General features: G+C 43.8%; 1 protein-coding gene across 16 annotated transcripts in view; it reads left to right on the forward strand.

Annotated features, from left to right (window-relative positions):
• Positions 1 to 12,274, forward strand: part of LOC105020469 (MAP/microtubule affinity-regulating kinase 3) — a 48,749-nt gene extending 36,475 nt beyond the window's left edge. For 4 of the 16 annotated variants that reach the window (XM_034289974.1, XM_034289971.1, XM_034289970.1 and 1 more), the window contains exons 14-18: positions 2,020 to 2,123; positions 3,236 to 3,409; positions 4,131 to 4,403; positions 9,145 to 9,189; positions 10,569 to 12,274. In XM_034289974.1, the coding sequence (XP_034145865.1) occupies positions 2,020 to 2,123; positions 3,236 to 3,409; positions 4,131 to 4,403; positions 9,145 to 9,189; positions 10,569 to 10,935 (963 nt within the window). In that variant the 3' untranslated portion in view covers positions 10,936 to 12,274. The other 12 variants (XM_010887554.5, XM_010887552.4, XM_010887553.5 and 9 more) reach the window with 8 other exon arrangements.
• Positions 12,275 to 15,025: the final 2,751 nt, after the last annotated feature.

The following is a 15,025-nucleotide window of genomic DNA, read 5'->3' on the forward strand; positions in this document are numbered from 1 at the left end:
GGACTACAGAAATATGGGGCATGTGGAAATATTCTGTAGGCAATGAACACCATACGTCCTGCAGAGCGGTCCATGATTCCGTTGTATTCCAGGGTGTAGGATTTGGCATCCCAGATGTGTTCGATAAGGTTGAGTTCTGGTGACTTAGGTGGGAATGGCAAGACCCCAAACTCAGATGAGTGTCCATCCAACCATATTTGGCATGTCTAGACTTTGAAAATCGCTTAAATCGTGAGAACTTGCCATTCTCATGGTGGAAACCGTTCTAGATGCTTCTACAGATCTATCGCTTTATATGTGCACTGGCAGACGTGACCAATGACATGTATAGGTGGCGCTGCTATGTATTTTGTATGTACCAGTTTTTCTGGCATTTCAGTGTACACTGTATACATCTACATACCCACAACTCAAGTTCAATACACTTTGTCTCGCTGTCTTCTTCACTCACAATGTTGGAAAAAAGAGCTTGAGATTGAAGATAGATTAAAGGCCATGTTTGAAATATCTCCTTATCCACACAGAGAGGGCAATTGCTGTCGTTCCCCACCATTCGTATAATTTTCATTTTATTAGCGGAAATCCAAGGATCGAAAAAGTGTGCTTCAACACACTTTTTCGGAAAAACGTGAGTTAAAAAAGAGTGCTAAATCAAAACAATTGTTATACCATCTAGTAAGTCAAAGAGAAAAATAAGCAAGTGCCGTAAATAAGACAAGAATGATGGATAACTTCTTAGCATTTCACATAACTTGTTTGACCTACACAAGAAAATCATCTGGCATGTTCATCAGAGTGTATATCTAACAGATGCAGCAAGTTCTACTTTATAAAAGGCTGACATTCGTACAAAATCCTGGCATTCGAAAGTGCAAATTGCTAATACATATTTGAAGCGTTTTGAAGGGGACATTGGTGGTGCCCATGTTGAGGTGAGCAATAACAAGAAAGTTACTTGTTGAGAAATGTCTCTCGGCTGTTGAGAAGATGTGTTTCTGTTATATAAGTGGTCAAATCCATTTGTTCTCAAGCACCAGGGGAACTAGGTTCTAACAGGCAATCATGTGAGACTATGCACTTTGAGATTATTCCTCTGTAATGAAATGCGCTTTACAAGTCACATCAAATACTGCCATGCGGGGCTGGTGGGTGGTAACATTAGAATTAAACTTAGTCTGTCATCTCAATGAAAAAATATGCTGGATTTTCATGGAAACATCCTAGCAATAATTGAGTAGGCAATCAAATTGTACATTTCACATTCAATTATGGAAATTCAATTATTATGATGTTAAAGGAATTTTCCGGCACAGTAAGGCCTGCAGATAGTTTCTTTAAAAGTTTGTCATTTGTAAATTTCAGGTTGAATAATTTGTTTACCCCTCCAAAACATTTCAAATATAGAAAATCATACAGAAATATAATTTCTTGTTGCCTCAGGATTGTTTTCCGGTCGTCTGAAATTGGTTCAAATTTAATATATGGCATCTATACCACAAAACTACTTTTTCTCAAACCAAATTTAGCCTACTTTCCCTGAAAGCATTCAGACAACCACTTTTTGGAACAAGAGAGATTGAGGGTTTACAGCATGTGACCTGGGCCTTACAATCAACAGATTGGTTGGGGAGGTGGCCATCTTGTTTTGCCTTTTTTCGGTGTCTGCTTTCCGCTCCATTAGTCTTCCACTGCTATGAGCTGGTCTGTTGTAGTGTGCAACCCCTCTTTGTTTCTTCATTTTTTTTTCTTTCCCTTGTCTCTCAATTTTCTTTTGTCCTCAAACAGAGTAAACTTTATTGGCCATAAACTTATTAGAGTGCACATTGCTAAAGCATGATGGGTTGACAACAAACTGGTGCTCTTAAATAAAACAAACTGGTTACAGCTCTCACTCTCTCTGACTCTCTCTCACTCTCTCGCTCTCTCTCACTCTCACTCACTCTCACTCACTCTCACTCACTCTCTCTCACTCTCTCTCACTCTCCCTCTCTCCTTCTTTACCTTCGTTTTGTACTCCAGTCCAGCGTCGCGTCATCGGGCATGACGAGGAGGAACACGTATGTTTGTAGTGAGAGGAACACCTCGGAACGCCACTCTGTAATCCAGAATGGAAAAGAAAACAGGTGAGGGCGCACACACACACACACACACACACACACACACACCAGCATGAAAATACATGAACACACTTAAAATAATTGATGTTTTTATCTGCAAATCCTGTTACACACTCAACGATTCAAACATTTCAAGGTTATCAACTGACCCTGATGGATTCAGAAAGCGCAGTGCACCTTCTCTCTCACACAGCCAGGCTGTCGAACCTTTAAAACGGAGTAGTTTCTCACACAGACACACTATTTGCGGAAACACTCTAGCCTGTGGCAGCTCCATAAACCCATATACAAAATGCATGCTAACTGTGTTCTAGTTAAAATCTTGGTCTGAAGTGGTGGTTGTTGTTCTGATGGAGGACTTCAAAGGCATAAGGCCCCATTCATCAATATACACTCAAACGCACAAACACACACAGAGACATTCTCAGAGACGCGCGCGCACACACACACTCAGACAGACATAGTTTATTCTGTAACAGTGAAATAGCCATGTCCCAAAACCGTCCAGTCTGGCATCATGAAGAGGGTACACTGGGATGTATAAATGTCTAGCTTAATAAAATCTAAATTGTACGTTTGCACAAAGCATTTTCCTATTCAAAAAGGATTCCTGTGTCCCCATTTAATTCTAAATCGGTAGTCTGTGCATAGCAGACCAAACAATTTGATATGTCACAAATCTTTTTATTGTTGTATGAAAATACATTGTTTAAAGATAGATATGCTCATTGACATCTGATAAGAACCTTGAGGACCTAGTCAAGTTTAAAATGCCCTGCAAAAGAAAATTAGGTCAAAATGTCTTTGGAAGGTTGGGGGTCCACTGTGTCTGACTTTCTACATGTGATTCCAGAGGTTTTAAGATCGACATGCATGTGTCCTGTGAACTCTGTCTTCTATTCGTTCCATTCTTTGAGGTTGGTCAGTGAATCGATGGGCTTCCACTACATTCCTGCTACTTTAAATTCATTCGAAAGAGCCTAGACAGAAATGGATATATTGTTTTTCTGTCATCTACCTTCTTGTAAAGTTTGACCCTTTATGCACTCAAAGCTTTATTAATACCCACTTATTTGGCCTTTCTCACCGCACTTCACCTTCTGTCCTCCGGGGGGCAGCATGGGTGAAATGTCGGCAGCGTGTGCAACTAGCCCCTCTGCTGACACCAAGGCCCTGACAGCCTCATCAGCTTCGGTCCGCCTGCGCCACCAGAAGGCAGCATTCCTGTCGGCTTCGGGCCACACCTGCCGCCAAACGTTGTCACCTAACGATGGCGACTTCTTCGGGCCTAAGTAAGGGGCTTCCCACCCTGGCTTCCAAGGGTTCAAGAAAAGGGGCCCTTCTCCTCCCATAGCCCTGTTTAGTCAATCTGCTTGTCTTTCTGACCTGGTTTGCCATCCCTCCCCATTTACCCGCACCTTATCTAATGCTTTGATAAATTAGTTTCTGACCTGACCCTTTGGCCCTCCAACTCTTCTCATCTGCATTTGCCCATTTCCAATTCCGTTAACTCCCCCCAACCCATTTCCACCAATGGCTGAGGACCTTTAGTAATGGTCAATTTGTGTCTTGACACAGATTGCCTACTTCTCTGGTTTCTTTTGCCACTAACTTACCACCGTGTCTGGTCTGAAGTAGCACTGACAAACAAACCAACCCTGATTTAGGAAAGATGGCTGCATTGAATGTCCTAAAGGTTTATGTTCAAGTTCCCTTTAACTTTTTAGTCAATTTTACAATCAAAACATTATTATTATGAACTACCTCATAAAGTCGTAACTAACAAAAACCATCCGCGTTGACAACTGCTTCTCCATCAGGTGAGACATTTGAAAAGGTATTGGTTCTCGTTCACACAACAGGGTGATTGGCATCCCATTAAGTGAAAGAGAATAACCTGCCACCCATTCTGCTCCGGCCTACTGTTTGACTAAGACACAAACAGACCGTGACCCAGGTTAGACCGCGTAGTCTCCGCCTTTAACTCCACCCACCCCCCCGTCTCCTTCATAGTACTACGTCATCGTCTGGCCAGCGGAACCCTGGTGGCGCCTCCACCCACAGCATCAGCAGCGGCGCCACGCCCCCGGACCGGGGGCGTTTCCCGCGAGGCACTGCCAGCCGGAGCACTTTCCACGGCAGCCAGCTGCGGGAGCGCCGCACCGCCACCTACAACGGCCCGCCGGCCTCGCCCACGCTCTCGCACGACGCCACGCCCCTCTCGCAGGCCCGCAGTCGCGGGTCCACAAACCTCTTCTCTAAGATCACCTCCAAGCTCACGCGCAGGTAAGCCAAAGCCCCAACCCTGTCCCCCAGATGATGAAGGGTAAGTCCAGGTCCCTTCGCGGTGTCTCTGAAATACACCGTCCGATTGGTCTCTTCGCGGTGTCTCTGAAATACACCGTCTGATTGGTTGTTTGGTCTGTCTGTTTTATTTTATTTTATTATTTTTTTTTTTTTTGATGGAATGTGTATACTCCGATCATTCCATAATTTATGTGTATGTGATATCACCTTTCACATGTTCATTGTGATAGTTTTGTCTCGATAAATGGGACATTTTTTTACCGTAAGTCACATGGTTTATGACTCACATGGCGGACTGAGTTGTTTTTCGTCCAGCCTCAGAGTGCCTTCCAGTGCCTCCGTCCATTGCTGTGTTTACACAGGCAACCCGATTCTGACCTTTTTCTGAACAATCAGATCTTCTGGAAACAAACCAGGATTGGGATGCCTGTGTAAAGCAAACGGGACCTGTGCTGCTTTGAAACAGTTTTTGTATTTGTGATCTCTCATTTCTCAATGTAATCCTACATGTACATTCATGCTGACCTCTTTTTACTTGCATGTAACCCTCAAGTATGCAAAGATGTAGCATCTATAAGATGAAGCATCTATATTCTGTGGTAATGTCCATGATCCTTTACCATATACATTTAGTTTTATTACAGAAGTAACCTAACATCCAAGAATTCTTGTTTGCATTATCCTTTTCACGTGATCTTTTCCCAGCTCCTGTTCAGGTTTTTGCTGGACCAGATCTGAACATTTTAACTAATAAATGACATTCTGTCCAAAGGAAGCCACCGCTCCCCATTGGTCTGCAATCTGCCAGTAACGGGCACTAACAGCCAGACACTGACGAGATCTCTAACCCCAAACATTGACTCCTGAATCTTCTGTGTGATATTATTTGGTTCTTTGAAGTCTATGGTATTCTCATTTCAGCTTTTGACTGGTTCTTATTGCATTTTTTTTTTCTTTCTTTATAGAAACATGTCTTTCAGGTTTAACAAAAGGTAGGAGGACCCCAACAGTTGTTGGTGTGCAATTAACAAAAAAAAAACACAAGACTAATTGGTCAACTGTGTAATTAACCTTTTAACAGTGTTAAAAAGAACTCAATATAACCGTCTGAAACAGACTGATTTCTTTGAATTCGGACTTCAACTAGCTCTACGATAGACTGTACTAATCACCCGTGCATGGCTGTCCACAAAGCAGGTCTGCTCACTAGTACTAATGTGCAATGCTGACCAACTTTCCTCAATGTTTTCAGGGGTTGGATTTGCTTAAGCATAGGATTGCATCATTTCTGTTGGTAAATGGTTTCGGTGGTAGACATTTGTGAGTTTCTCTGCAGCTACCGTGATGGTGTTTCTGCAAGAACTTGCGTATTTCCTTACAATGCAGTTTCAATTGTGTGAAGTTAGAACCAAACTTTGTGGATGGTTGATTAAGGGGTTCCCCAAGGTTCTGTTCTGAGCAAAATAAAATTTCATTTGAAAATAAAATGAGGTACTTAAATGCACTGAATCGTTTATTTACCTGATAATGGCAAACAAAACACTTTAGAAGTGTTTTATGGGTTTGATTGTACTTTTGTCCTTTGTTTTTGAAGGGAAGGGACTCACTGTATCTTTCATTTCAGAAATATTTTTCTTGGATAAGGTAACACTTCTTGGTTGTGTAATTTAGGGTACCCTACTGGGCTCTAAATGTGGCTGCCAATCGAGGTGATGATTGAAAGAGGGCTCGTTGCAGGACGGAGTACAGGTACCAAATACCCCCCACCCAGGTTTAGAGAATTCCTCCCCAGCATCCTCTCTGTCTTTGCATTAGTTCCCTAAAAGCTATCCTTGTCCAGCTTTGGAACCTGTCCCACAGTATTTTCTAAAAATGTTTTCCCTTTATTGGCTAGATAGCTGAACCTAGAACTGGTGAGACGTTGTTGGGTGTGTGATTTGCTGACTCACTGGTCTTGTTAAACTACAAACAGGTGGACCCGTACAGATGCTGTTTTTACCGGGTTCAGGTTTGGGTCCAGCACAAACCCACGTGTAGTAGTTTCAAAGGGAATTTTTTATTCCTTGGTGCAACAGAGGTTTTCTCTCAATGACCATTGATGTCCTTCAGATGTGGCATGACTGTTCAGACTTCTGGTTTAGCTGTTAAGCGTAGCCACTTGCAATGCTTTGTGGACTGTTAAGCGTAGCCACTTGCAATGCTTTGTGGACTGTTAAGCGTAGCCACTTGCAATGCTTTGCGGACTGTTAAGCGTAGCCACTTGCAATGCTTTGTGGACTGTTAAGCGTAGCCACTTGCAATGCTTTGTGGACTGTTAAGCGTAGCCACTTGCAATGCTTTGTGGACTGTTAAGCGTAGCCACTTGCAATGCTTTGTGGACTGTTAAGCGTAGCCACTTGCAATGCTATGTGGACTGTTAAGCGTAGCCATCTTAAAAGCTCTGTAGTTCACTGCTCTCTACTGTCTAAGTGTAGTACAATAATCTCTGCTTCACCAGTTCTAGTGTCTTCCTGGGAACTCCAGTCCATAAAGCCTCTCTAAGAATCCAACAACCCTGCCTCTGTCCCTAATTCTGTCTCTATCCTCATCTTGTTTCTCACAGACAACCAGGTCCAGTCTTTATCAGCATGACTCTGACTGAATCCACACAGATGGTTGTTTCTTGTGTGATTGAGTGTCTCCATGAGGATGTTAAAGGGACACTGTAGAATCCTGCCTCAAAACAATAACACAACTTGCCTTGTCTTCCCTTACCGAACGAGACCGGTATAGTGCCAGCTAGTCCAGGGTGGTTTAGGGTGGGAAGGACAGTACTGCGAGTGTCTAAAGTGATATATGGGCGATTACAAATCTTTGCAAACTGACAGATGGAGTGGTGAAGGTTTAAATGGGGAATATGTCAGTCAGTCGGATTTAATTAAAGAAGAAAAATAGTTGAAACATTAGCCTAAAACATTAACTGCAAAATAAATAGTAATGTTTGCTTATTTTTGTGGAAGCAGACAAATTAAAATAGTAGTAAATATGACCCCTAAGTGTGTGTGTGGGTCTATATACAGTGGTTTAAAATAGGATTTCTTAGCATTTTTGCATACGTTTTACACCAAATGTTGCCAGTTCAGTTTATCAGCATAAATGCTTCCTATTATTACTGATTAGTGTTTTAAAGCCCCATGGAGAAACAATATCACTTTGCCTAGGTGACGTTTTTGAACATGAACTTTGTTTCAGATCCTGCTTTTACCTTGAATGGACTTTGACTAGGCCTTTGTATATTGCTTGTTCCTCGCCGGGTAGACTTCTTGTGTTTTGGATGATTGTCATGTTACGTGTCCCAGCTGCACTTCAGCACACGGGTGACCTGACTTTCTACTGTAGAATTCTCTGATACGTATGGTCTCTTTAAAAATGGCCTGAAATTTCGGTCTGATGCAGCAGGACTCCGAACAACCCAAACCATAACACTGCCACCGCCATGCTTAACAGTTTGGCTCCTAATGAGGAAGGACGTGTTGTTTTTCCACAAGACATAACCGTGCCTCTGTATGCCAAAACATTTCACTTCTGACCCATTTCCATCGCATTGTTCCGAACCTCATGAGGATCACCCGTGTGTTTTTGGCAGCCGCATTATTCTTAGTAGTACCTTGCTACTCCGCCACAAATCAGAGTCTTTCACATGGAGTCATGCACATTGAGAGGTCTGCAGATTCCTGGACATTGTTCTTGAGTTCTTTGTGACTTCCAGGATGTTTTGACTGATTCAGTAGAACTCTAAAACCTTAGGTATGACTGTCAACACTTTTGAATCTGATGGGCACAAACAGAGTTTATTAAAGTCTTCAAGAATTTGTTGTAACGTTTTGTAACCTGTGGCGCGGACAACCTCGCTCAGATGGTCATGGCAGTATTACTCTAATTTATATTGGCCTGGACCGGCCCAAGTCAAGCCTGGTAGTTAACCAAAGAACTTATCATCTCTGGTCATTGTGATGGCATTTTCAAGAATTTACACAAATTACGCTTTAATGTCCTCTGACTCCTATATTCTACTGAATCCAGAAATGGATCAGACCAAGCTCAATGTGAAAACTGTGTAAAAATGCATAAAATTAGACTGGGATCAAATATTTGTGTATGGCCCTTTTCATTTATTTCTTTATATATCTCAATCAACTTGATTGAATGAATATTCTGTATAACTTAGTCATTTGTATGTATGGTGATCTGCATGTTATGTCTGCACACTCTCCAAAAGGACCCAAACCTTTCCATGTCCTCCCGGGTTACCAAAGAAAATGGATAATGAAACTGACTGAAACGGCATGCTAGCACTGAGGACAGGAAGTCCAACATTGACCCACGGGGTCCGATTGGTGCCTTTCTATGTCATCACACCTCACAGGGCGTCTCGGCTGTTCGCGTGTCTTACACTTCTACTGGTGGTGTAAAACGTGCGGCCGCCCGACCTGTCTTCATGGAATCGATGCGTTTTAACACCTCCTTCCTTGCAATACTGTCTTTTCCCCCACTATTCCACTCTCAAGTTTTCCTTCCTTAATGTCTCACAGTAGAGCAATTTTTCCCCCATCCCGTGACAGTATTTGTCTTCTGCAACATTCTTAACAGGAAGGTTAGATCTGATTTTTCTCTCATTCTCTCTCCCTCTCTTCCTCTCTCTGTGCTCTCTAATGCCCCCCCCCCCACCCCGGTATGCCAGAGGCCCGGCAGAGTTTGAGAGAATTGGGAGGTTGGAGGGCTCAAGGTGAGGGGGGATATTCAAACATCAGTGTCTTCTTCCGCCTCTACCTCTCACCCCTCAAACCTTTGTAGAGTCACCCCAGCCATCTGCTCAGCAACTCCGGATCTACTCCACCTGAGCCTGGGGATTTGGGCCTTTCTGGAGCTATTTCATCAGGAATGGACATTGGGGGTTTAGCCGTGCTAGTAGATTCAAATGTATACCAAACCGGGGTCAGAATTCTGTGCCATGTGGTATTTAGAAAGGAAACATTTCACTAGCCAGCAGACTAGATGGACACACTTTGTGTTGGCGTGGCTCGCCAGTTATAGGACCATAGACACTTAAACAGTACATTCAGACTTGCTCACAACCAGTACATATAAGAGTCTCTGTTTTTTGTCCTTCCTGTGCACAAGTGTCCCAAAGCTGTGGGCGAGAAAATGACAGAGGGTGTAGGGGATAATTAGACCTTCGAGCGGCCGTTTCCAAGCAAGTCTCCAGCAATGCTGTTTTCACGAGCTAAAGGAAATCCCATAAGGCATTGTGTTATTTTGGAATTTTCACACCAACCAACGGAGAGGCCAGCCCATTTACGTTTAAGTAATTTAGCAGATGCTCAAATCCAAAGCGACTTGCTGTAGCGACTGCATGCGCTTTGGGCTAGAACACGAATTGAATCGTCATGAGTCTGTGACTCTCAAAACCGATATTTGCCCCTGACAACTTGCTTTGAGGGCCCTTCATTATCACTCATTACTAATGCAGCTCAGGGGGCTAGCATGTCGGAGGCCTGCAGTGGGATCACTTAGGATCTGGCCACTATTGTCCCGAAGTTGGTTTTATTGTTCACCTCACCACTTCCTGGAATTCACCCTCTGTCTGTCTTTCCAAGTCGGCACTTGCGATTGGTTTTGGGGTTAAGTGACTTTTTTGACTCATGTTTTTTAGTGACATCTAGTGGACAAACTTGGTAACGGCATTATAACAATTGGAGTCGGTAGCCCTACCACGCACTGGTTTTGGTTGACAATAGTTGCAGCTTTAGTTATCTTCCGCTTGACCTGCATGCCGAACTGAAGTCTGCCGTATGTTACGTCCTTGACTAGATGTGACGTTGTTTTACGTCGGAGTCTGTTGCATGACTGCTTGTTGTAATAACGCGCGCTCCTGCATGAAAGTGTAAATGCGCCAACAGTGTTACAATGACTGTCACTCTTCTGTCAGTGTAGTTCCCCACTATAAAAGTGAGTTAACATGATGACAACTTACAGTTTAAAAGACGGTGATGTAGGTAAATGCAGTGTTGACAGGAATACTTTTGCTCACCCCCTTACTGCATTCTCCCACACTCACCCCCATCTCTGTAACTAACAGCTCTTTTTCTTTTCTTGCACCCCCAGTCGCAACGTTTCAGCTGATCAGAAGGACGAGCAGCAGCAGCCCCTGCAACACGCCAAAGACACCAAGCCGCGATCCCTCCGCTTTACCTGGAGCATGAAGACCACCTCGTCCATGGAGCCCCAAGACATGATGCGCGAGATCCGCAAGGTGCTGGATGCCAACAACTGCGACTATGAGCAGCGCGAGCGCTTCCTGCTTCTGTGCGTGCACGGCGACGGCCACGCGGAGAGCCTGGTCCAGTGGGAGATGGAGGTGTGCAAGCTGCCACGCCTCTCGCTGAACGGCGTGCGCTTCAAGCGGATCTCGGGCACCTCCATTGCCTTCAAGAACATTGCGTCCAAAATCGCCAACGAGCTTAAGTTGTAGGGCCTCCTAAAACGTATTGAGGAGCTGGTAAAATATTGTGAAAGCAAATGTAACGCGGGGGGGAAATGGCGTTTCCCAGTGGACTTGACGCAAGTCAAATCTGAACACGCTGTGTACAGTCGTCATGAAAACGAAGTAGCAGACTCAAACTGTTTTCCTCCAAGACACGTACGAAGTATGTATTGAAAACAGTGTATAACTTTAGGCAATAATTCCCTGTGTCTTTTTCGAGCGTTAGCATTATTGTTATTATGATTTAATATTATTATTGACGATGTGACAGGTGGTCTAGAGCTGTCAGGGACGTAAGTCCGACATTTTGTTTTTGTTTTGTCGCTGAATGCACTACTGCATGATTGCCTTTGTGGCTCTGGAAGAGGTCTCCGTAATGGGAGTTTAAACTCGGAGAGGGAGATAAGCAGATGATATACATTGACTGAACCCCTCCTTCCCCTGTTACAATGTAGTGAGAATTCCTCTTGCCAGGTGAATACGGCTGCCAGACGGGTTGGATAGCCATGCTAATTGCACAACAAGTGACGGTTTATCGTTATCATTGTCAAATACTGTTGACTTTGGCATTCGATTGCACTCTCCTCCCATCACTTAACCAGCCTCTACGGACACGCCCATTCATTTCATAATCTGAACCCATTGTTAATGAATGGCCTGCTGTGCGACCACCGTATAAATGCAATGTATGGACCCAGCTGTTCAGGTTTGCTGTATGGGGTCACTCACCCCAACCGAGGGCTGGAGGATGTCAGTGTGACGACGCACTTCGGCGGTCTCCCGCTTAAAAATAGGGGGTTGTTGCAATGTATCATGGGACTTTAAAAAGTCGTAAAAAATAAAAATAAAAAAGATTTAAGAGGAGTTGGGAAGATTTTCCTTCCTGGCCTGTATGAACAATTAGTTGTTATTCCTTTTTTGTTGTTGTTACATTTTGTTTTCTATGGATCTCTTGGATGGTATTGAAATGCCCCACTGCTATCTGGTCGCTCCCACCTGGGCCCAAAGGTCGAGTCCGATGCGGTTGGCCATTCCTGGGACGCAGAAGTTCGAATTTCAGCCGTGGCCTTCTACAGGCCGTCAGTATTCACTCCCCAAAACCATGGCACTGTATTGTTTTCTCTTTTTTCCCTTAAATGTAAATAATGTAGGCTACCTTGGTTTTTTGTTTTGCAACAGCTGTATATTGGTATACATCCCTTTTCTGTTGAACAGGCTAAAAGCCAGGAGCTGTGGAATTAATGTAAACTCACTGTCACCAGTTCATCGCTGGGGAAGGTTAACCAGGATGTTAACCAGTGTCTCCATTAAAACACCTTAAAAATGACCAGCCTGTGTGTCTGACTGAGTTTTTAGCAACTTCAAGAGTAATGGGATTGATTCAACAGGTAAGCTGTGACTTAATGACCCTTCTCAAAACATCTGAAGTTATTGGTGTTTCTTGACCAGAAGTGACCATACAAAGATTCTAAAACTCATTCCCCATATGTATAGATGTTTCTGTATTTGTGTTTAGGGTCAAATGTACGATTGGTTTTAGCATTAGAATTGACTTAAGGATAGGGAAAACATTTTCTTATCCCCACCAGAAAAACATTTCTGCACCCTTCACATTTCTGTAAATATTTGGTTATATCTTTTCATGTGACGACATGGAAGAAATGACACTTTGCTACAATGTAAAGTAGTGAGTGTACAGCTTGTATAACGATGTAAATTTGCTGTCCCCTCAAAATAACAACACACAGCCATTAATGTCTAAACCGCTGGCAACAAAAGTGAGTAAACCCCCTAAATGAAAATGTCCAAATTGGGCCCAAAGTGTCACTATTTTGTGTGGCCACCATTATTTTCCAGCACTGCCTTAACCCTCTTGGCCAGAGCTTCACAGGTTGCCACTAGAATGACGACATCACGGAGCTGTTGGATGTTAGAGACCTTGTGCTCCTCCACCTTCCATTTGAGGATGCCCCACAGATGCTCAATAGGATTTAGGTCTGGAGACATGCATGGCCAGTCCATCACCTTTACTCTCAGCTTTTTTAGCAAGGCAGTGTCGTCTTGGTGTGTTTGGGGTCGTTATCATGTTGGAATACTGCCCTGCAACCCAGTCTCCGAAGGGAGGGGATCATGCTCTGCTTCAGTATGTCACAGTACATGTTGGCATTCATGGTTCCCTCAATGAACTGTAGCTCCCCAGTGCCGGCAGCACTCATGCAGCCCCAGACCATGACACTCCCACCACCATGCTTGACTGTAGGCAAGACACACTTGTCTTTGTACTCCTCACCTGGTTGCCACCACAAACGCTTGACTCCATCTGAACCAAATAGGTTTATCTTTGTCTCATCAGACCACAGGACATGGTTCCAGTAATCCATGTCCTTAGTCTGCTTGTCTTAAGCAAACTGTTTGCAGGCTTTCTTGTGCATCATGTTTAGAAGAGGCTTCCTTCTGGGACGACAGCCATGCAGACCAATTTGATGCAGTGAGCAGCGTATGGTCTGAGCACTGACAGGCTGACCCCCCACCCCTTCAACATCTGCAGCAATGCTGGCAGCACTCATATGTCTATTTCCCAAAGACAACCTCTGGATATGACACTGAGCACGGGCACTCAATTTATTTGGTAGACAATGGCGAGGCCTGTTCTGAGTGGAACCTGTCCTGTTAAACTGCTGTATGGTCTTGGCCACCGTGCTGCAGCTCAGTTTCAGATCCTCAGAGTTCTTTGCCATGAGGTGCTGGTTCTTTGCCATGAGGTGCTCTTCTCTCTGGTTATCCAGACAAATTAATAAATAAACTTAAATTAGTGCTGCACACGGCTGCTAGAATCCTAACTAGAAAAAAAAAAAAAAAAAAACATTTGAACCCTAGCATCCTTACACTGGCTGCCTGTTAGGGTTAGGACTGATTTTAAGGTTTTACTGTTAACATATAAATCAATACATGGACTTGCACCTACTTACCTTGCTGAAATGATCCAGCCATACATACCTACATGTAACCTACGATCGCAAGATTGATTTCCTGCCTATTGGGCCCTGTCCGGGGCCTTCCCCGGGTAGGGCCACAGTGTCGCCGGACCCCCCCCCCCGTCTCAGTTCCAAGGTGTTACGTTGCTATATTATTGTGCTGGGGGATATGAGGAATGCACTTTCTAACTTTTCTCAGTCTCCTCCAGTTTTACATTTTAAGAGGAGATGAGGTCCTGGTCCACACCTGCGGAGTACCTGGTTTGGGGGGCCCGTTGCTGTCCCTTTCCTTGTCCACCTGGTCATACTTTTGACCTAGTCTAGAATCAAATAGACTCTGGATTTAGCCCCGAGAAATGTATATATTATTCCAATTGGACTCTTAATATCTCACCCGGCACAGCCAGAAGAGGACTGGTCACCCCTCTGAACCTTGGTCTTCTTTAGGTTTCTTCCTAAAATTCGGCCTTTTTAGGGAGTTTTTCCTAGCCACTGAAATCCAACACTACTGTTGTTTGCTCCTTGGGGTTTAAGGCCGGGTGTCTCTGGAAAGCACTTTGTGACAACTGCTGTTGTAAAAAGGGCTTTATAAACATTTAGACATTAATGGCTGTGTGTTGAGTTATTTTGAGGGGACAGCAAATTGTTATACTGTTATACAAGCTGTACACTCATTACTTTACACAAATTTGTTTACATTGCCATAAAGGTGGTATGAATTGCTTCATTTTTATTCTTATGAGACATGACTAACCCTGAAAAGGCCTTAAAGATACATGCCCTACTGCAAAGTGCTTGTATATACACTCACCTAAAGGATTATTAGGAACACCATATTAATACTGTGTTTGACCCCCTTTCGCCTTCAGAACTGCCTTAATTCTACGTGGCATTGATTCAACAAGGTGGTGAAAGCATTCTTTAGAAATGTTGGCCCATTTTGATAGGATAGCATCTTGCAGTTGATGGAGATTTGTGGGATGCACATCCAGGGCACGAAGCTCCCGTTCCACCACATCCCAAAGATGCTCTATTGGGTTGAGATCTGATGACTGTGGGGGCCATTTCAGTACAGTGAACTCATTGTCATGTTCAAGAAACCA

Source organism: Esox lucius, chromosome 23 (genome assembly GCF_011004845.1).
Source record: "Esox lucius isolate fEsoLuc1 chromosome 23, fEsoLuc1.pri, whole genome shotgun sequence".
In the NCBI taxonomy this organism is placed as follows: Eukaryota; Metazoa; Chordata; class Actinopteri; order Esociformes; family Esocidae; genus Esox; species Esox lucius.